Genomic DNA, 23361 nt, shown 5'->3' with positions numbered 1-23361 from the left:
TTTACATTGGCTATGTCTAAAAAAGCATGCAACAACTTCCAGACATATTGGTCCGTCTGTAGGGACTTTCTCTGGTTATTTTTAAAGCAAAAGAATGGCATTTTTCCTTCAAGTGCCTGATCAGGAAAAGTTGCATTGCTGTGCTGGACATGTACCACTTGCTGGTTTTTAACCCTCAACTGAACCTGTAAAGAATCTACACTGGGCTTTTGTCCTAGTGTGCCAAAAAGGAACACCACCATCTATAACACCAAACAAAAAGTGTGCAATCTAAGCCACTGACATAGTGAATATCCTTCCAGAAATGTGTGCCTAACTATAATGAAATTGCAAAATTTACCCAGTCATAATACAGAAGCCCCCAAACCACAGGAAACTGAGCTTTTCTCAGTAAATTTAGTGGGGCCATGGAATGTAAAATATATTTTTTTGATTATAAAACTAGTATGTTGTGAACATTATTGTACTTGAAGTAGTTTGAATCTTCTCAAGCAACATGACAACAATGAAAATGGATGTGTTCAAGGCCAGGCTGGATGGGTCTCTGAGCAATCTGGTCTAGCAGCCCATGGCTTGTGTTGAGGGGTTGGAACTAGATAATCTTTCAGGTCCCTTTCAACACAAACCATTCTATGGTTCTATGAAAAAATTAGTCACATTATGCTCCACAGAAATTCTTAACAATGTTAGTAGTGTTAGACTGCCCAGCTTTGCTTTCCAAGTGTCCCAATACCTACTGCCCCACTGGCATTTGCCAGGGCAGCCCTTGCTGACAGTCAGTAGCTCCCAGTGTTTGCAGCTGCCAGTCACTATTACCAACTTTATCTCCACAGCAAGGAAATGCTTTTGAATCACAGAATGACATTACTGCAGAGGTACATGAGTGAGGAGTCTTACTGTTCAGATCCTCAGCCTATATAGTCAAAATCTAAGGCCTACTGATCCAATGGCACAGCTTTCATTAATAATGCAGCAGGTCCCTTAATGCTACAAGGACTGACACCAGAGTGGAAACAATTCAATCCAAAAGAAATAACACATTTGCTTTATAGAGCCAAGCACTTCTAACATGCCAGCCAACACGGGCAGATTTGCCATTACATATCGTTTACTTTAGAACTTGCTCTTCCCTAAACATTTTCATATGCCTATGATCTTTTCATATAAATTCTTCCTCATTCAGCTGAAAGACAGAGGGATTAGTGCCAAACTCCAGCCATCAGCAAAGAACAAGCATCTCCTTAGCTGTACAATTCTGGTAATGGAGATGCAGACAGTAAAAGTACAAAATGATCACAGCACCACCTGAAAAGTAACACACACACACGACGGTGGCTGTGTAAGATGGATCCAAGAATGTCAGACAAACCACACATGTTTGGGATTTCTATCCTTGTACTGAAATGCATCCAATAACAGAGACGCATAAGTGGAAAAGATCAGGTATATCAGCTACAGCACTGCACCAGATACAAAGAAGAAAATTAGCTCTATCCCAGCTGAAACCAGGACAACAAACTACCCAGAGTATCTTACTGTCCTAGTTAGAACAGCTGGGACCAGTTCATCACTATATGGGTGTAACCCAAAACTGTGTATTCTATAGCCTTCCATGCCATTTCCCAGAAACTGTTGTCAATAGATCATTTACACCCTCTGCCCAGAGCAGCCTGACTCCTCAGGCTATAAACTAGGTGTTAAGAGACCTGAGAGATAGGAGGGTGCTCTTGTCCTCATACCCATTGTGGAACTCCTCGCCCTGAGGGAGGTACTGGGCATTCCTGCCTGAACTAGAGAATATATAATCTTGGAGTCTTGGAACTTTTTTAACCACTCGTGGGATCCAGAGGAAAACTGCAGATCACCGCTCTCAACCAAACTGCAGACGACCACTCTCGACTGGACTGCAACCACCACCCTTGACCGCACTGCAATCACCACTCTTGACCAGACTGCAACAGCACTCTCACCAACAGGTTTTCCCCTCTCCTTTTACTTTGGACTCAGGAGGCCCAACGAACACCACTCTGTTCATGCCCCAGGGTGCTGGGTTATATATTTGGGTTTTGTGGGTTAAAACCAACTGTTTGTCTGTATAATCGTACTTATTGTATTATTTTATTAAATTGTTATTCTGACTTATAATCTCTCTTTTGAGTTGGGTTCATTTCCCCTGCCGGTTTACCTTTAAAACCAGCATACTTACCTTGTCTCTAGCCTCATTGAGAAGGTCTTCTAACTCTGAGAAGCTGAAACTGGCCACAGTGATGAAATCACTCATGACGGGAACAAACCTGTCCCCTGATTCCCGCATGCGTCTCTTCTGATAATCCAGTTCCTGAAAGAGAAACAAGGCAAGCATTAAAGATTCCTCACTGACAAGGAAGGGAGCAGGCAAGCCCATCTATTTCACTCACTGCAGAGCATCAGAGCATGCTCTGCTCCCACTCCACACACATTCATCCAGAGCTGTAACTCAGAAACCACTTTCTCACTAAGTCAAAGGCTTTGCCTATTACATGTGAGAGGGGCGGTCAAGGTGGGATGAAGGAAGGTCTTAGTTACAGTTCTGTTTATCCTTAAACAACAACCACTCCCAAGAAAGCCATCAACATGTTGAGTTTTTAAAGCAACTTTTTAATTTAAGTATCAAGTACATGAAGTGCTGCATTTTTTTCCTATCCCAAATGACAAATAACAAAAAACTCTGTGTAGCAAGCAAATTTGGAATTTTTAATAGTGAGCTTCCCTCCATCCACTCTTCCCATGGTGACACAATATGCTGTATACTTGGGGAAATGTGCTCTACATCTCCCCTTCCTTTCTCTGAAAATCACTAAACAGCAAAAATTAGTTCTCCTACTGAAGGACAAGCAGACAGATGTCATGTGCAACATTTGCTAGCACCCTGCTAACCAATAAGCATTAGCTTAAATGTCATAAAATTCACAGAGTTATAAATGGAGACTATTGCAATACAAAGAGTTACAGTAAAAGAAAAAGAAGACATAAAACCATAGGAAACTAAGTTCTATTTGTCTGCTACCTACAGAAAGAAAAAAAATTGTAAGATTCTTTCTTTCTGGCTAAAGATTTTTAGTTTTAAGCCAAGATCACCCATAGCTATCTCTTCCATTACTCTATTCACCGTGCTTAAAGCACGGAGAGAGCTACAGAGCTCCTCAAACCTACTAAGTTATAGTGAGACTGGCAATCTCCCATGCCTGTGCTTGGCTTCTGTGCTGTTGACAGTCTCATGGGGACAATGAAATCATAATCTGGGCCTCATCTTTATTCTCAGCTGAATAATCACTGGGAACGATAAAACATTACTTTCTCTGTAGGGAAAGCAGCATGAAACAGCAGGTCAAGTTACGGTCTGACCCTCTGTTCCCTTTGGAAAAAAATATTTTTGTGCTGGCTGCAACTCCAGCTTGCATGCATCTTGGGTGCTCTCTGTTACTGGTCGTCAAAATAGTAGTTCACCAAGCCAAATGGGTAGGTTTATAAGCATCTATGCTGAGAAACATCTTCAGATTTGCTCCACATGGTGCTGCTGAATGCCAAGAATTACTTTGGCCATTGACAATCTAAAATCAGACATGATATATGTTCTGGTCTGATGGGAGTTGGAACAAGAAAAGACCACAAGGCAGAAAAGGGGCAAGAAAAGCAATGAGCACGTGGCCAGAGGAAGTCCACTTTAAAGAAGTGCTACTTCCTGTGCTTTATATTGCATCTCTTCTCCACTGGTTTTCCTACCACATCACAAGGGAGGGTCCTGGGAGCACTGTGCTGTACAACACTTTGCAGTAACATAGTTTAGTAACATAGAATAGTTTCTATGTTACAATCACTTTGAATTGGACCTTACAAGTACAAGAACATGCTTCTAAGAATTACGCATATTTTTTCAGCCACTCTCTACGATTCTAATTTTTAGGCTAATTTTAGCTGAAAGTTGCTCTACCCTCTCCTCCCCCCCTCCTCAGGCAGGTGAGTATAACAGTTCCGTCATTTTACTCCCTGTTGAAAGCTACAGCATTTGGGACTGTTACTGGAGAGCAATGTTTTTCAAAGTAAAATTAAGATTAGGAGGTCTGCTCTTCAATTTCAAATGCAGTTCTTCCCTGCAGAATAATTCTCCCAAAATGTACAAAAAAACCTAAAATCCACACAATAAACCAGCATGACTATGTAATCAGTCAGAGAGCAATGCCACAGAATAACAGAACTCCTCCGTATCTTCTAAGAAATGGTCTCTACTAATCATAATAGCACAACAACAGAGGCCAGAACTGTCCCTGGTGGGCTGGGCTGCTGGTTCTCTAGAGGGATGAAATGATTCAACCATGGCAGCGGTTTCTCAAGCAGTGGTTATGATCTTCTTGCTGTGTGAGAGAAGGGCTGTGCTGACAGAATTTCCTTCCACTACTTAGCTGTCCTTCTGGGAGTGTCCAACACAAAGACAACAGCTGCATGAACGTCTCAAAAGTGAATATGTCTTATTTTTACAAAGAAGCTAGCTGCAAGTCTAGGAAGGCAGATTGTAAGTAGTACCTTTAAGAACATCTGACTGGGAAACTATTTTTAGCTTTCTATTCTTAAGAGGTCTTGAAGAAACACCAGTCACTGGAGCCAAGGCTGTGGTGAGAACACACTGGACTGGAATCAAGAATCGCACCTTCCCCTCCTCCCCCTTCCACCTGACAGTGATCTTCTATTGTTGCTATAGTGCTGCTTTTTACACACCAGAAAACCACAAATTGAGCAAGCAGACTGGGAGGTGCTGGCAGCCTCAGATGAAAAATACCATGGCAGGGAGAAGACTGAGGCTGGAAGATGATGATTGTATGGGAAGGAGAGGTTGCCCATGGAACCCACGTATGGCAAAGAGAAGAAAAAAACGGCTGTGAAGGCAAAAGGACAAATAATCCTTTTGAGAAAGCAAAACAGAATTAGCTACTCGCATTTCAATGGGGTGAATTGTCTGTCCCAGCCAAAAACTGGGCCCCTGTTCATGTCATGAAATCCAGCTCAGCCTTGCCTTTACAGGTACCCTTAATTCCAAAACACTGTACCCCATGTATGCAGTAGTATTTCTTTCCACTGCTTCATTCTCCCTTACCCCAACAATCCAGAAATAAGGTTGGGAAAGTTGGGTTTTTTTTTGTTTTGTTTTGTTGGGGTTTTTGTTTGTTTGTTTGTTGATTTTCGGGGTGGTTTTTTTTTAATGGGAGGATCACTGACTAGTTACATGATGAACTGCTGGTAACAACCAGACAGCCTGGGGGCTGCTGACAGGACAAAGATCCCTTCCTCTACACACAGAGGCAAAGCAAACGAAGGAAAATAAACTTATTACTGTCTGTCTCATGGTGAATGAGGAGGACAGGAGGGTTCTGTGTTAGTTCCTTGTAGATAGGTAATCCTTGCACAGAAACCATTCAGTGCAATTTCCAACAACTGGCTTTCAGTAAAGCAGGAAAAAACCCTGCCATTGTTGCTTTGCTTGCCAGCTCAGCTGTTTCATCTTTAACTAGTCTCTGTCTTTTCCTCTGCCTTCCCAAGGAGTGCTCAGGATAGAGGTTAGGATTGCATGTAACAGTGCACTACCTGCTTACTACTACTCCAAGGGCCACGTGAAACACTTGCTCATCAGCCATCCATCCCCCAGTAAAGAAAGAGCAAGAATTTTATTTCTTCTTTCAGTCCATGCCATTTGTCAAACTGTCCTTTTACCTTCCAGGTAGAGATCAAACAAGCTTTTCATCAGGCTTAACTCTGCTAAGATCATCAGCAGTAGCTCCACATGAGAAGCTTTTATTTATTTTTCCTTGGTTAATGCATTCTGGAACGGAATGGAAAGGAATGAAAAAAGAAAGCCCACTTTCTCTTATCATAAAATATATAGTGCCCCTGATTCTGAGAGAGATATTTTAAGTAAGGCGTTTTGGAAACCTTCAGATACTTACAGCTTCAACAGCTTTCAATCCAGTCTTTATGTTGTTGACTTCCTTCTCCAGCTCTACCAGGCTGCACAGGACACAGACACAGAGCAGATAAAACAAAAAGAGCAGTGTTACACAGGGATACAGGAACTGTGCAGCAGAACAGGCCCATCAAGTCTGGTATCCGGCCTCTGGCACCAGCCACGCCAGATGATTAGAAATGAGGGGAAGAGGGTCTGCTAGTGCTCTGTGCTGCTTTTTGTATGAGATGTAAGATGAGGCAGACCTTGCTTGCCTGTGGTCAAACTAAAGACTGGGATCTTCCTGGGTAGAAGAGAGGGGTTGCCCTCAGAATATCCGCCCTATGAGCTGGGTCTGACCCTTCAACAAGGAGCGCACACCACGTGGCCAGCTTGCAGCAGTCAGCTGACACCAAGGTTAACCAAGGATCCCAGCTTTAGAACACACATTACTGGAGTCTCAGATTATCACTACATATGATTCTTGAACCATATAACAACTAAATACCATTAGCAGTACATTTACATGTGATTTTTGTCTCACTCACAGTCCAAACATTGTTTTTTCCATCTGCACTTCTACCATATGGTAGTCTGGGCTAGTTTACACTGTAACTGAGAATATAACTGTACTGTTAACATTAATAAATTCTTCCCTAGACACAAGCAATACACTGAATTTCTGCTCATCACATACAAACAGGAGTTTCTTTTGTCTAGGACTTGTAAGCAAATAAAAAGACTTTAATTTCCAGATAACTAGTTAGTACCTATTTGTGAGTCAGCCTGCATCTCTTTCAAGTATTTGGTGAGTCACAGCTTGCATCTCAAAAACACCACTTAAGCTTTAAAAAATACTTTTAAGTGTGAAAATACATTTGTTTTTCACTTGTCTTTCATTAGTTGGACTAGTTCCTTATACAAAGAATCATGGCTGGGCAAATAATATGCAAAGGTATTTTTTGAGCAGTGCTTTGGAAAGAAAAAAAATGCTAGTATTTTGGGGGATGGCTTCTGTATTCATTTTTCACAAATTTCTCCAGAAATGGAAAAAAAATCATTGAAATTTTTGCAGAAACTATGATGCTTTCCCCATTTCTGTGCAAGACTGATTTGTGCAACAATGTTCCCGAAAAAGGCTTACTGTAGCCTCTGTGCCTAATTGACTCTGCTTTGGAAACAAACCTGCAATTACCCAGAAAAAATAGCATGACTTAAATGAATAACTATAGAATATGGTAAGTGAATTACAAACAACAGCCAGTCTAGTTACAATGTGTGATTCAGAAACAAAGTAGATATAGGCATATCTGAGTGAAGCTATCAATTTAGTTATCTACAACAAAGACATTTCAACTGTAAGGCTGGCCTTGACTTTAGAAGACAGAAATGAAAAAATTATGATAATTAAGCTAACAGAAATCACTGGGAACTCCAGCTCTGGGAACAAGCAATAGCACTGGACTTACTTGACTTTTGCTGCTTCTGGAAGATGCTGCAACTCGGACTGAATATCTAGGATATCTGGATAATTCTTTTCAAAGATCATAATTAAGTAGTGCAACAGTGTAATATTCCTAAGGAAAAAAAAAAAAGAAGGAGAAATGAGCAGGATGATGATCATGAGAAGGAAAGGATGGTGGGAGGATTGTGACAAATCAGTGAAAAAGTAGGAAATGTGCTTGACTGAGCAAAAAACCCAATATATTAGCATTTAGGAGGTCTGTTCCTGAAAGAAAAGTACAACAGGCTAAAATAAATTAGTCCTTTATGAATCATCCTTCCTAAAACCTCAAGCAATAGATTGTATCTTCATTTGTTCTGGAAGCACCAGCATGCTTCCATCCAACTGGTAGATGGTATAACAGAAAAGAAAATTGCATAACACAGTATATTTGTCCCCTATACTTTAGAGAATAAACAAGTAATAGTACTAAAGTGACATTAACTTGTAAGGGAGAAGCAAGCCGTTCTCAGAGGCAATGTGGGAAAAAATTCTAAGAGTTAACTAAGAAGTGGAAAAGGTTACTGAAGACTGAAGAAGCTGCAAAGAAATCTCCCGCAGTAATGAAACAGCTTAGCTTATGAGTAGTGGTCAGGCTCGCTACCAAAAAAGCAGTGGCAGCTCAAATAGGAGCAGATAGAATAGAGATGTATCAGGGATGCAGGAGAAGGTTTAACAAAATTTGTAAAGCAAATGATGAATTTTGCATGTAGAGAGAACCGCCAGCCGTAACAGCTACTTGAGGTGGGCGTTACATGATTAACTGGCAGGGAAGACAGCAGATGTCCACTGCTTCACACAGACTGGAGCCTGGGAGCTGGGAACTGGTGAGAGAACAGAATCTGCACAGGATGTTTAATATATGGAAAAACCAAGCCAAGCTACAGTAATGCAAAAAAAAAGTTCAACACTAGCTACACAAGTGTTAGCCTTGGAATACGGAAAGGACATTGCAGTAGTCAAAACAGAACTCTGTTAGTTCAAACTCTATTATGTAGGGACGAATTTCCTATGGTTTTTCACTGCCATTATTTATTCTGTCACAGCCTGAAGTTATTTCACCACAACTATAGTCTCAGCAGGTCTCATAAGTCAAGGAAGCACCAGTGTAAGAGATTTCCAAGGAAAACTGTAGTGCTGCTAGAGTCCAAAATTCATATTCTCTGCCCAGTGACAAATGGATTGATTTCCAGAATCAGTATGGGGATGTGGGGAAAAATATGGGGTAGCACTAAAAAGACCTGCAGTCTATGTCCATAAACAGTAAGCTCCACCTTCCTAAACCAGCTGTTTTCCTTATCTGCTCTAGATATAACCAGGATTAGCCTCTCTGAGCTATGCCTTGTGGTTTCATTACTGGTGTAGGTAGAGAGACAGTTTATGACTGTCCTGCATCAGAAACATATGCCATGTTTCACAGGAGACAAAACTGTGTTCAGAGTTTATTGTTTTCTTTTTTGCAAAACCATGGCCATAAAACTTTGGTAAAAAGGGCAAATTCCACAGAAATCCTCCTTCTCAGACTTATTTCAGTCATTTGTGAAATACTGCATTTTGTCATCTTTGCATAGTGTTGCAGGAACACAATCCAACAACAAATGTGCATTATCCAGAGAAATAGCAGAATTTGAGTGCTGTGTTAATAGCCAGTCTTAATTGCTACAGAATCCTTAAGAGAGAAAAGCTATACTTAAGTGCCAAATAAGACAATTTTCAGTTGCCTACAGAGCTAAAATCAAATGAAACTCTATTTTCATTACTACGATAAGAGATGCAGCAGCACAGTAACAGATGCATTTACAGCATTCTACCTTACCTGTCTATGCTGGATTTGGTGTCTGCAATTTTGTTCAGGCTGGAGACTTTGAAGCCATAAGCACTTCCTCTTTGGCCCTTGTTCATGTAATTCCCAAAGGCCAGAACTACCTCCAGGAGTTGCCTCAAACGCTTGCTTCGGATGAGTTCTTTGGATGCCAGAAGAATGGCTTGAAAAGAGAGAGAAAAGCAGAAAATGTTATTTCTCAGTGGCTGTTTTTAACATGCTTGGGCCCATAATTTGAAGTACCCTTAAATGTCCATTTGACTATTGCACGACAAATGCTGCAATACCATTTCTGTGTGTACTGTCCTTCCTGCTCCCCCCCCCCCCACCCCCGAATCAGGACAACTGGAAGGAAAATACATGTAGCTTGTAAGAAGCTCCTCTGAACATAGGATCAAGGCTGTTCTCTCACACTTCACACTCTAAAAACAGAGCCAGTGAGAACAGGGGGGAAGGCTTGAGTTCATCTGGAAGATTACAATACACTCTTCTCTGCAGTAACTATGGATGTGGTACAGAAGCCATACACCTCCCCTACTTGTAAGTTAGACATTCCAAGAATATCAGTGTCCTGAGGCATCTATTCTAAGTGCTCTTTGGAGAGGGAAGGTACAAGGACTTGAGGGTGAGAAGGGAAGGCTGACCTGCACAGAAAGGCCACGAAAGATGAAAGTTTTTGGCAGCTCGGCACAGCCTGATAGCACAGTCACATCTGTCAGGTCATATTTACAGAGTAACAATCATGAAACTGATTGTATTAAGTCAATGAGTGCAAGAAGACTGTCAGACAGAATTAATTGCTTAGGATATGACGTCTTGGGCACTGCCTCTACAAACATGGCACACATATAACAGCATCTCTTTTGAAAACAAGCCTTTCTTGACCTTCCCTGCCCCTCTACCCAACTCATAGCGAAAGCTTTATTAACCATACCTTCCACTTTTGGTTTTGCTTCTGCCAGCCTCTCTGGAAACTTCTTCTTAAAGAATAATGCCTGCAGGCGTTGCTGGTAGTGGTCAATCCTGCATGAAGGGTAGAGGAAAGCCAACATTGAACTGGAACTCTTAAAGCCCAGGGCCAGTATGCCTCCCACATAATCTAATGGTTGGATGTTCAGTCCCATGAGACCCAGGCATGGGATTACAGATATAGCTCAAACATATATATAACTGCATAATCAACCTTCCTATGAAAATGGAGGACCTCAAGTCATGTTTTGATCTCAGCTGAAAAGTAGCTGGAAGAATACCCATTACTCTCAAAATATGAGTCATGGGAGATGCCAGCTGCACCTCAATTAGCAGAACAAGATGTTAATCCCGATCAGGGGTGTAGTAAAGCTGGAACAAGAAAGAGGGTCAGAGGATGAGGAAACAGGATAGCTGATTGGAAAAAGGGATCTATATGAAAACCTGACCCCTGGCTACACTACATGTATGTATCCATACTTGGATATGAATTCCTTTTTGTGAACAAGTTTAGGCAGAGGAGACAGATTTCTGCTTGCCATCAGAGGACTGGACCTTATACACAGAAGCTGCTTATGCTTATTGTCAATAAAAAGTTTGTGTCATGAATGGAAATACTTGTAACGTTTGTGGGCTTCTGGCAAAAGCAGGGTGTAATGCTGGCCCAAAATCTCTTGCACCTTCCCCCTAGCGCTGGATGATCCATTTTCAATAACAATTACAGCTGCTTCCAAGAAGTCCTGTGTGCACTTTCCCATAATGTATCAAACAGACCTGCTCATCTCAAAGAGGAAACGATCCGCACGGGCCATGCGCTCAATTTCATGTTTATGCTCCTCCAGCAGGTCAGTATCGCTCTTTTCAGGAACGAACTTCAGTAGCTACAGTGAGAGACACAAATCAAACACTGAGATATAAGATCCAAGGAAAATGAGAACAGAACAGAGAGGCACAAACAAACCCTGATGGAGAGAATGCCCTCAGATTTCTCTGCTACCACGGGGAAGAATTACATTGACTCAGCCATGTGACCATAACTTCAAAAAAGTGCAGCTGTGTCTACAGAACTGACCTTTTCTAAACCTTTGCTTGCTGTTCTGTCTTTATCCTTCACTGACTCCATTAAGATTAATTTTTAATTCTACAGGGAATTTCCCAATTCAAAATCCTAAAGGCCAAGTGCTACTGCAACTTACCCAAGGGGAAGTACAGAAAGAACTTGATTCCCACAGCATTACTTGGAGTTTAGATTGGTGCAAACAAGAGCAGGATGTGTCCCACACACTGTGAAGTACCCATCATGCCTATCACAGAGTACACACAAAGCCTCATCTATCTCTCTCCTGGGTATGCCCTACACTGCTGAAACAATAAACAATAACCAAGCAACTGGATATGCCTCTGACACTGGCTGCTATTCATATGCTGACCTTAAAAGCCCATACTTTGACAGATTTTTGACATATCTCATTGTAGCTGTGCTTTAGTATGGTCATAAATACTGTCATGCACACAGCCTCACTGCACGCCCACAAAAACTGCTCACAAGGAGTATCAAGCACTTTGCTTTTTACCACTTCTTAATATTTTACTCCACTCTACAAAAATATGATATTCCAAGGTGTGGAGCATTAGGATCTTGCAGTTAGTTCTGGAGCAGCTGTGAGCATTCAGATAACATGACAAGTAGGCTATAAATTTCCAGAATGGAAAAGCCTTTTGTACGTGATTAAATACTGTGTCTGCAAAGAAAGAAGGAATAATATTTGTTAGACAGTTCATAATTACAACATTTTGCACACTCCTAAGGAACTTTATCATCTTTGCATCTTTGGTCAAAGCATCATCTGTCACCATCTGCAAATGGGGCAAATAGGGCAATGGGGGTAAATAGGGCAGTGGTGGTTTAATTGTGGGGGGTTTTTTCTTCACAAGTTACAGAGTCAACCAGGTGCCAGGGATGTAAGTCCCTCACTCCCTTTCTAACCATTCCAGTTCAAATGCAAGATCCTTTCTAGTCCTGGTTCTAACCATTGACCTACATGGCCTGGTTCCTGGCATTTCGCAACAGAAAAACTTCAGGCAAAGAAGGGAGATGAAGAACAAAGAAAAGAAGAAGAACAAAAAATGAGAAAAATTATGGGAAAAGAGAGACCATGAAAATAAACCTCATACCAACTGTAATCATGCATATTTTGCATCAAGAAGAGAAAACTCATGAAATCAACCTGATGCAAATACAGCTACAGGACAGAGGTATACCCCAACAACACAGGGAAAAATACTTTTCTCATGGTCCCATGTGCAGCTCCACTGACACGGCAGGGCCAAGTTCAGATCTGCAGACAGCACAATCAGTATATATATCCACTTGAAAAAAGGCAATGAAGGACTTAAAAATAAGTTATATCCAAATGCAATCTTTCTCACCTGCTCAAGCATATCTTTTGCTAGGTCTTCTTGTTCATCCATTTTCAATATTGCTTGTCTGATTTCTTCATTAGACAGCTTCAGCCTTTCAAAAGTATCAACATTGTACCATTAGTTCAAAGCTTAAGTAACTCTGACAATTCAGAAAGCAGGAATCCTGAAATACTGCACTAAACAGGCATGAAACAACCCTGGCAAGCTCTACTGTGAAGTTGCTACTCTAGAGTATTCAGTAAGATGAACAAATCAGTCCTAAAGACAGAGATTTTATAGATCACATGTTTTTATCCTCTTCAGCTAATCAAACACACATCAAAAAATCAGATGGTGATTAAGAACAATCAGTTCCTCATAGATTTAAAGTGCTTCCAGCTTCCCCCATACCGGATACCTCCCTCATCAAGTTCTTTTGCTACAGTAAAACTCAAATCCATGTGATTTATGACCGTGATCCCATGTAACAACCTAACCTGTGAATATTAAAGCATCTCACAGAGTAACAAATAATGGGACTGAATATTCCCTTACTGAGAACAGGGTTTCTTGTAAGAAGACTGGTTGTACTAAGTTGACTCTTTCAGCAGCGACAGCTGACGAAGGGATAGACAGCATCTACATATCCATGTTTTATAGCCAATATGAAACAAGCTCTGAAAACAAGGGTTTATTAATGTTATCTAAGGTACTAAAATTACACTCTCCTTACCACCTACTCCTGTCCACCTGTGTGCAACGAGTAGGGGTCATCAGCTACAATTAAACACAGAATCAATTAAAAAAAATCTTGAGGTCTCCACTCAAAATCCAGGGCAGACTAGGAGGAGCCAAAATTTGTGATCACTGAGATGTTACTTGATGGATAAATGAAATTAACTTGGTGGTTCTCAGAGTAGATGTCAACAAAGAAATGCACACTTTCACCAGTCATTTCAGGACAGTAGAGGAGTTCCAAATGAACCATAAAGGAATGGCTGTCCACAAGAAAATCTCAATTTTGGGACTGAAACAGGACAGTGTGAAAATAAATATCTGAGTACCGAAGTCTACAGTCTCCATGGACCTTTTACAATCAACATAATTAATTAACAGCAGAAAAAGGAAATGCAAATACAAATAAGAGACAGGCTGATGCATGAGGCAAAATGTTTTTGTCTTCAGTGCTAAGAAATTCCTTGTTGAAATTTCACATTGCCATTGACATTTGGATAGAATCATATTTTTGGAACTAGGTAAAAGCAAAAGAAAAAGCTTTATTTTTATAACAGGAAATATTACTAAATCTAAGAAACTTAAAACATTTTAATATTGCCCAATATAACCAACAGCTGGAAACTAAAATATGAATCAACAGACATTTGAAAGCTTTTACATATTACATCTCTAAATTAATTGCTCTTATTCTTTTCCTAGATGGTCATCATGTCTTCTTTTGTCAAGGAGGGCAAACTGATACCAGCTAAGCAAGATTAGGTACCGAATTTCCAGAAAAGCTACATAATTGGGCCATGCTTGGATGAGATATAAGCATTAAAAGTTTTACAATGAAAAGACTGGAAACTTTTTACTTCAGGTCATCAGTTTGACTGCAGATCAAAGCAACAAACTTCAGTACGTGGACTTCTGCATAAAGTTCTACAGCCTCAATCAGAAAATGAGTTACTTTTGGCTTAATAATGAATTGCAAAGTCCATGTCTGTGTGACCCTGAACTGATTGAACACTGTGACCAGATGAGGGCTGAAATTGGTGGCTGTGGGTCTGGTTCCTAGCAGACACATATTACACATGCCAAACAATTTGGTGCCTACATTTTTTAAAGTGTTACATTTTGTGAGTTATTTTTCCTTTAGAGAGCACCTTTGCATTTTTCAGAATCTGGAGTCTGAAGATTAGTGTGTCTCATAACACAGGCACACAGTCTGTGAGAGGGAATGCAATAAACCAGTCTAGTAACAGCAGCGTGAAGGGGGTTTTTGTTGCTGCTTTCATTGAGGTTAAAAAGAATGAGGGTGAGTTTCATGTTTTTTTCCATGCAAACAACTTGAGCAATTACTGCACTGACCACCCACTACACAGTGCAAGTACCTCTGTGTGTGTTTGGGGATGCAGTAAACAGGACCGAACAAGCAGATTTGAGGTACATCAACACAATGATGTTGTGCATATTATTGCTGATCTTGCTGTTCAGTTCAGGAGCCCGAGGACTTCAGACTCCAAGCTCCTCTGTTTGCTGCCATTCATCAGCACTAAATACACTTCAAAACATCTTCTGTTCAAAAATAATTGAAAGCCCCAAGGACAGACAGTTATACAAACACACTGATTTCTTGGATGATTCTGTGCCCTCTGCCATCAGCAGAAGAACATCTGGCTTGAATGGTTTAGCTTGCAGTAGAGAGAAGAAGAAAGCCTGCCAGTCCCCTGCCAAGAAGCAATTTAACTCAGTCACTTACAGGACTGTAACAGGGTCACGGTGCCTGCAGGTGTGCATTCTAGATTATTACCAATCTAATTACAAGTATGGAAGAATTTACAGCAGAACAATCTTACTTTTCTAAAATGGATTTGTTCTTCTTCTGGGACAGGATGCATTTCAAGAGCATCAATGGCACAAAACATAGATCTCCCCACTTAAAAACTGGCTGAATAACTGGCCAAAGAATTGTTAATCAAGTGATTCTTCTTGTATTTTCAAAACTCATGCCCAGCCATGCAGCAGATCTTAAAGATGGCCAGCACTAATGTGAAACAGATGTGCTGCTTTTAAACAGAAACAGGTGAACTGATTAAAGAAGAACCTAAAGCAGATGCGTAAAATCTTTCCATTTAAAACTGAATAGAGGCATCCCTCAGAGCCTAAAACTCATATGAGACAGACAGCAAATTAAAGTGGGATTATGGCCCAAAAATTTACACTACAGAAATTACATTTTGATATCTCTTGGAAAGTCTGCAATGACTTTCTTATAAGCTTTGCAGATCCAGGCACTCTTCCTCCAGTTCCTGGAGGTAACTCAATTTAGAACAGTGTACAATTCAAGCTATATTTCCTCTGCCTTACACTTCTCTAAATCATGTATCCTGGGATCATGATTCAGGAAGTAAATGTGACCAGAACAAAACACAGTGCCCCTTTCCTCAGCTGCAGCACATTCATTCATAGCACAGATATTGGCTGTTTTTTCCAACAGCAGCCTGACACTGGTCAGATGACAAAAGGAAAGGATCTTCATGGAGAATACTCCCTCCTTCTTCCCTCACCCGTACATCTGGTGGCAGCATATGGAACTCCAACTGCTTGAGTCATCTTCAAGCAATGTTAAAGCTCAACAACTACCAAATAACTTCTGATATGGTACTTAGCCTGCCTCCCTCTATCCCCTCTGGCTTCATAAATACTCTCTATTGACTCTGTAGAGTAATTCATCACTAATCTCCCCAGGACACCTCGACTGATTTAACACCAGCTTCACTTGCAGACATCAAGTGGTTTATTGTTTCGTCCTCTTGGAGAACGCTGGCAGCCTGACTCAGAACATGCCTGGGAGACATGTTGCAGTTTTACATCAACTTCCCTTACAGACATCTAGTCCTCGCTCATTTTTCCTCCTTAAATATACCCATTGATTTAACTCACAGTAACCTCCCCCCTTCATTTCTCCCTCACATGAATCAAAGCAGAATACTTGTCACTCATTAACCATCTCCTCCTCTGAGGAAAAAGTGAGTTACTTCATGGGTTTGTTCCTTGGATCTTGCTTAGCTTTTGAGAAAGAAGAATGCCTGCTCACTAACAGAGAACCTGCAGTTTTGTTGAACCTATGTTAAGCTCCCATACCACAGGGATCGCAGTCCCACTCTTACCTTGGAGAAAGGGACTGATTATCATGTATCAAGGCCATTTTATAGCTCTTACTGAACTACAGTGCTTCCAAAAGATGCCAAAAATAGTAGCTGTGACAGTGAGAGGCACTGATTGATACTTAGCTACATCCTAAGGCCAGTTTGTATAGCTCACACAAATCTTTTTTGCTGACTGCAGAATTCTCCACCTCCACAAGTCATTTCACGCAGGCTACTAGTTAATAATTCATTTCCAAACCTTGTGACTGAGACATAAGCTTTCTCTAACTCCTGAACTCTCCTAAGGCTCTGTACAACTGCCAAGTTACAGGCTGTTCAATATCTGTGTTTTGGGAATATTCATTGTCACTATCCCATGAAGGCCTCCTCTCAGAAGCAGCATTCAGGAGTCAGGCTGGTCTAACTGCAGACTCAGACAGAAGACAGAAAGATGCAGCCACTCTTCCCATATCCTCAGCTTGTCAATGAAGGCAACGGTGCTTTAACTTTTGCAGCACAACAGATGGGACATTTTACCAGGTACATCTTACACCATTATATCAACATGTTGGGAAAAAAATCCACCAGTGCCTTTTCAGCACTTCACTGTGAAAGTATTCTGGCAAGTGCATAAAGAAACAGGCTTTTCTTTTCTTGTCCTCCTTCAGCAAAAGCTCATGAGTGACCAAGCCACTTTTTATCCAAATACTCTCAATTTCCTTCCAAGAAGGATCTGGGGATGACCATCTTTCTGAGCCAAAAGGAGCAAAGCAGGGCCAAACTTGGGAGTCCCCAAATTACAGTGAGATATTGATGAGGGAGTAGTTCATCTTTTATCACAACCCTACGTCCTGGTTCCTAGTTGTGACCTAAGACAAGATGGTATTGACTAACATGCTCAGTTTGCCTTTGAGTATCATACTCAGGATAGCAGGTAAAGCCATTTATTGCAGACCTTCACTTAAAAGCAGGAAATCTCCTCAGGAACCCAGGAGGGTTTGTTGCCTAGTGTTTTTCAAGACAGCACAGTGAGGAACTGAATTGCTGAGTCTGATTAGCTGTTTCTGTATCAAGACATGATCTGTATCCCAGAATATCATACTACTTCGAATCTACTTTGAAATAAGGGTGAACACTGTACTGTTACATGGCAGAAAGGCACACAGGGACTGGGGGCAGTGCAGAGGCAGTACATGGAGACTGACATTCGCTGAATAACTTGTCCTCTTAGTGTCTGAACTGAAAGGGTTTGAAAGCATGGAAAAGCTACAGTGATGTGAGAAGAATACTTGATCTCTCTAACATTCTCTTTGAAAATTCTGCCCAAGACCCTTTTCTTCTCCCTTATTGATGTTTGAATTGAAAATCAAGAAAGCCACAAACATTTGGTAAAGCTGTCTGCCAGTATCTATCTACTGTCATATTCATGTTTAAAATTACCATTGTGTAGTCAGATTCTGCCTTCTGCTACTATTGGTTTTATGACATTTTGCTAGCACTCCTACTATTTCCAGTAACCTTTCTCTTTAGAAGGTTACTGCTGACTCACCGGGCCACAGGAATAACAAACACATCTCAGAAGAACACTGATATAATTTTTTTTCTGGAATTCATGCAAAATAAGTTGTGAAAAAAAAGTTCCATAAGTACATGTTCAACTTTCTTCCAAACAAGATGTCTTATAGAACTGAATCTCTCCAGAGCATTTCACAGAGCAAGACAGTAAGCAATATATATTTTGGGCATGTTCTGCAAGAACATTTAAAGATATGGTACTTTACGCTCTACTTTTACAGTAGAGCAGTGAAAATATTAGCCATTACTTAAGTAATGGAGGCAGGGAGAAGCCATACCAATGAGAGAGGTCAGAGAAATTTCCAGCTGCTAGGTGAAAGCAGGGAAACATGGGGATATGGGATGACTCTTTCAGACCACACAAGTCTGACAGTAAATCTCCAGCCTGGTGAAAACTGAAGACATCAGGAAGTTCATGAGAGATAGCAGATTTCCAGAGTGACAGAAGCAACTGTATGTTTGAAACACCATTAAGAAAGCTAAATTTGAGGTTGGTGGGCGCCTGAACTCACCACAAATAGATGGTTCCATGTCCTGGTTGAACTATGGCCTACTGGAAATACTGTGAAATAAACTCATCTTGTGTGTGTTCAAACCTTTAAAGTGGGCCTATGGAACAGAGCTTTGTTTTAGATCCATCAGGCTCTGTTAAACAAGGACAATTTAATTCTTCCTCTGCAGGAACACTGAAAGATCTACTACTATCAAGTAGTTGAAATAGAGCTTTTTTTATGGAAATAGAGATGGGAAGGGGGAGGAAGGCTTACGAATCTGTTAACTGTCAGCAAAAGTAAACAAGCAATTCAATTTTCATCTCTTTTCAGTCTACCATGCTGCAGTCTCTCTGCAAAAGAAAGCAAGAGACATCTATTTCTCATTCTTGCTAGATTTTGGCTTGTTGGACCATATGAAATATGAGCTCTGCCTGACCCCTTCTAACACAGTGTTAGTAAAACAAAAACATTTGAGTAGGGGAGGGAAAGAAAACCCAACCCATGCAGCTATTTTACTTTAAAGGACACGACAGTTTAGTGTAAACAAAGGGGGAATAAACTACAGGGATATATGCACAGTAATAGTCAATTGGAAACAGCTGTTGGCAGAGAGTGTGGCAACCTGAAAGCTCAGGGTTGCAGAAACTCTCTTTGTTTGTCACCAGTTTAAAATCCCCTGCCATTGTACATGTGTGCACACCCACATGCACGTGTGTGTGAGGTGTGCTGCAGGACCAGCAAGGGCATGGCAGCAGACAGGAATGGTTTGGCTGGGAGTGTCTCTCCTTTAGGGTTTAACCTAAAGGAGGAAGAAGTGGGTAATGAAAAAAACTGCAAAGGGGTCATAAAACCCTTTCAATTAATGTCTGCAGCAAATCCTCCCAATTGCTGTCTTTAATAAAAGAACCATATAAGCACAAAGAGCAAAAAAGGCACGAATGTAGAGGTGTTATTTTAGTTCTCAAAGATTTTTGCTTCTCTGGTTGCATTTAGAAGGGAAATTTGGGGAGGAATACCAATCCTGGCGCAAGCTGTAAGATATTTCTGATATTCTAGGTGTAACACTATCTGTTAAAAAATTTAAATGATCTAAGCCAGTGATAGCCCTGGAAACTGGTGTTTCCAATAGCACAGCACAGGAAAGTTAACAGGGCACAACACAAACTGGCAGGCTCCTTAGGGACAGCTCAGTCTCCAAATCTCTATCATCCATGTTAGGCCTGCTAACAATAAGGGCAAGATATTTCCTAGTGGAGGGGTTGACAGTGACAAAAAACAGTTTTTCACCTCTGGTTTGAATCCAGAGGAGCAGTTTGAGGTGGACTGACTTCATGTCCCACCTGGAGTGAACACATGCTGTGTATCTTGAAGTGCAAGGTTCATGCTTCAGTGACACTGCTGCTGGACATACAGAGACTGTCCTTTCTCTCTCATTGTATAGAGAGGATTCTCCTCTGGTAAGAATTGCCCAGACTTGCATGGCAGAAAGAGGTGAATGTTGAAAAACATATTGCTGCCATCCACACAGCTTTTGTTTTGGAGATAGAAGATTTTTGTAATAAATACCTAGTGCCATACCAAGTCATGGACCAACTTCCTGGATTATCCTCAGCCCAGCAAACTGCACACATTATGTTACCACTTCTAGGAAATGTTCCACCTGCTTACATGAGTTAACCTGAACCCCAGACACAGTTTAGTAGGTCCGTCAAACAGCATGAAAATCCTGTTACCCTGGTGCCTCCCCATTCCTCTGCCCTCAGTCAGCTGCCAATACCAGCAAAGATATGCATTGGCAACTGCTGCAGAGAGAGAAATGTAAGCCTTCCCTCACTGAAGGTTTGGATGGTGGGGGTCCTGCTGACATGCAGGCTAATGCCACATAAGTAGCATAATGACAGCCTCCATGGGTTTCACTAAGCAATGGAAAGAACTCATTTCAGTCCCGGTGCTTTGGCTGCAACTTTGCTTTTAACTGTTAGCTTGCTGGAGCAGAAAAGCATCACATCCATATGAACACTTATTTTCGACTGATCATTGAAACAGTTTTTCTGCTCAGTACTGCCACAGCTTTACTAGGTTCTGCCTCCAGCCTCGCTGTCCATCCTCTGGTAGGAAAAGCAACTTTCTCAAATTGATCAGCATCTGCACAAATTTGATAGCTGGACACAGACATCCAGGCCAGTGCTTATGTTGGTAGAAACACATGAAAAGATATAAAGGGCCCTGATGTCACTGCATTTGAACGCATTAGTCATTGCAGGAATATGCAAAGGGAATGCTGGCTTCCAACACCTACTGTACAAACAGAAGACCTAATTCTTGGATATGTCTGTCTACGTTTACATTGTGTCTCACCACAAGTCAAAATTGACAAAAATAAACATAATTCTCAGCTCTTCTGTATTCCAGGGAGATGCTCAGAGCAACATTTAGAAAGAAACACACAAAACAGAGACAAGTGACAGACAAAGAACATGGGGGCACATCACCTAGAGCAAAGTGTCAAAGACCTACTTTCATCTACCAGTGAGTTTTCTGATGATGAGTCTTCAGGTACATGCTGGTGTTCAGCTGTTTGATGCACAAAATGTGTCTGCAGACATATTTTTATAAAGTGAGATAACATGTTGGACAGATGTGTTTTTATGAAACCATAAGAGAGGTTTATCTAAGGTTCTGCAGGTATTAGCAGGTCTAGCTGGGAAAAGAAACATGTCCACTTGTTTAATTCCCTCCCCTCTTACCCCTGCATTGACCATGGCATACCCTGTGAGCTAAAGGTTAGCATACTTACTTGGAAAGGAGAATGACACAATTCTGGGCCCTCCGGCCATCAATCACAGAGAGCTCTTTCACCTTTCGCGTGGAGAGGTAAAGGTCTTCTGTTGAGCCCATCTCTTTCTGCATGTATTTCAAAAGGAGGGAGAACAATCAGTATTATATTTCTCACCCAAGACTGATAGCTTTAGCTGAGTGTAATGAACAAACCCATCCCAACCTAGAAAAATGCACCCACATGGTAAGAAAAGGAGACAAGAAGGGTAGAAAGCATGTAGGTAGATCCTGTATTACTAGACAAACAGTAGTAATTCATTAACACCTATGAGATCATCTTTCATCCCAATACTGGATCTGATTCTGACCTATTGGACTCACTCTACCAATAGTTATGTTATTATGCTAATGTGAAAAACTGGCATGACAGGAAAATCAGGCACATTATGATAAAGCCCACTGGTGTCACAGCACATCCTTCAGTGGATGCACCTCCTGCAGGGGTTACACAACAGTCTTGTAAGGCTGCAGCACAATCAGTAAAAATCCTTCTGTCATCTCTTAAGGCTGCCATTGGACCTACCAATCCAGATTATATGAGAGATGAAAACAGTAGGGCATAATGGCATTTATATTACTAAATGGTCAAAATCTACATCTAAACTATCTTTTTTAAAAACTAATATATTTAATCGTACAGAAACATTTTCCAAAGTTCTCTGTATATCCCCATTGCTGTATTCACCCCCTGAAAAAAACCCTAGAAAATCCTGTCCAGAATGTTTGTCACAGCACACAAAGATAAAATATTTGCTAACTCAGTCTGACTATCCAGAAGCCTCTTTCTACCTCCTTGTACTGCCTACACATGAGAGTCATGGTATTTGTTTCACTTCCAGAGATTGGCTTTCTGTAGTTACTTTTCAGTATCTTTTAACATCATTCCTTAAAGAGTAGTAGAGGTAATGATAAAACGTGTTGATTCTCAATAATAGTACTGTAGTTACCTACAGAGGAGAGGGAATTGAAAACAGGAGGTTTGTTTTTTTTTTTTTTATTTTCCCAGCTAACTGCTGCTGGAACATTTTCAAAAAAGCCTTTTCATGATATCCATATTCTCAGGCCTTGAGATTTTGAGATTTACCAGTATAATCTAGCTTTGAATGCACCTGTCAAATAAGCAGGTGCACAGTACATAACAGCAAGCATGCTGAATCAGATCAAAAGGCCCATCTGACCCAGCATCCTGTCCCTGAGAGTGGTCAACAGCAGATACCCAGAGAAACGTGTTAGATCAGGGTGCTTCCCAAAATTCATTCTCAGGACTCAAGGTTCTGCAACTCAAGACTTACTTATATCAGCATGACTAATGCAAGAGATTTTGACACCCAAGTATTTGAGTGTTTAATGTAAATCACAGATTCATATTGCTAGTTATCCTTTCAGTTATTGTTATAGTCAGCTACAATGAATCTGTGTTGCTCGTGGATATACAAGGGATTCATACAGCCACGTCCAAATGTGCTGTAGTGAGCCACCACCAATACCAAGTGGCATTTATAAGCAGGTACAAAGCACAACTGAAGCCATGCACACAGTAGTTCTGCTGGATGTACCCAAAGTAACTAGCTTGGCAGGAAAAATATTGCAATGTTACTTGATACATCAAATAGTGTTTCCAAACAAAGGAAAAATTAGCACTGGGCAAGTTCATTATTTCTGAGAGAATAACTCACAATGCCAATAAGCAGAGCACCCCCAGTATACCTGGCATGTAGAGATTTAGAAGTTTTCCTGAGTTTTCTGAGTTTGTGGGGAGGAAGACGGGAAGGTGGAGATGGGCAGTTGTTGAAGGGAAGAATGGTACTTGTTGGTCAGTGCTCTTGGTTTCAAAGTTTCACTGATCCTCACTAGTTAATGCTGGCACACAAGTGCACCTGGATAGTGATAACCAGCACCCATTCCAAGGGAAAAAA

General features: G+C 41.0%; 1 protein-coding gene across 4 annotated transcripts in view; it reads right to left on the bottom strand.

Annotated features, from left to right (window-relative positions):
* The window catches only part of DAAM2 (dishevelled associated activator of morphogenesis 2), a 201129-nt gene that overhangs the window by 14479 nt on the left and 163289 nt on the right, over positions 1–23361 (bottom strand). For all 4 annotated transcript variants that reach the window (XM_039385331.1, XM_027748863.2, XM_027748866.2 and 1 more), the window contains 8 exons: positions 21405–21511; positions 12697–12781; positions 11041–11147; positions 10232–10320; positions 9292–9460; positions 7441–7548; positions 5976–6036; positions 2207–2338 (listed from right to left, as the gene is read on the bottom strand). In XM_039385331.1, the coding sequence (XP_039241265.1) occupies positions 2207–2338; positions 5976–6036; positions 7441–7548; positions 9292–9460; positions 10232–10320; positions 11041–11147; positions 12697–12781; positions 21405–21511 (858 nt within the window). The remainder of the gene's footprint in view (positions 1–2206; positions 2339–5975; positions 6037–7440; positions 7549–9291; positions 9461–10231; positions 10321–11040; positions 11148–12696; positions 12782–21404; positions 21512–23361) is intronic.

Source organism: Pipra filicauda, unplaced genomic scaffold (genome assembly GCF_003945595.2).
Source record: "Pipra filicauda isolate LSUMZ 115617 unplaced genomic scaffold, ASM394559v2 scaffold405_size854913_pilon, whole genome shotgun sequence".
Lineage (NCBI taxonomy): Eukaryota > Metazoa > Chordata > Aves > Passeriformes > Pipridae > Pipra > Pipra filicauda.
This window is presented reverse-complemented; position numbering and strand designations above follow the sequence as displayed.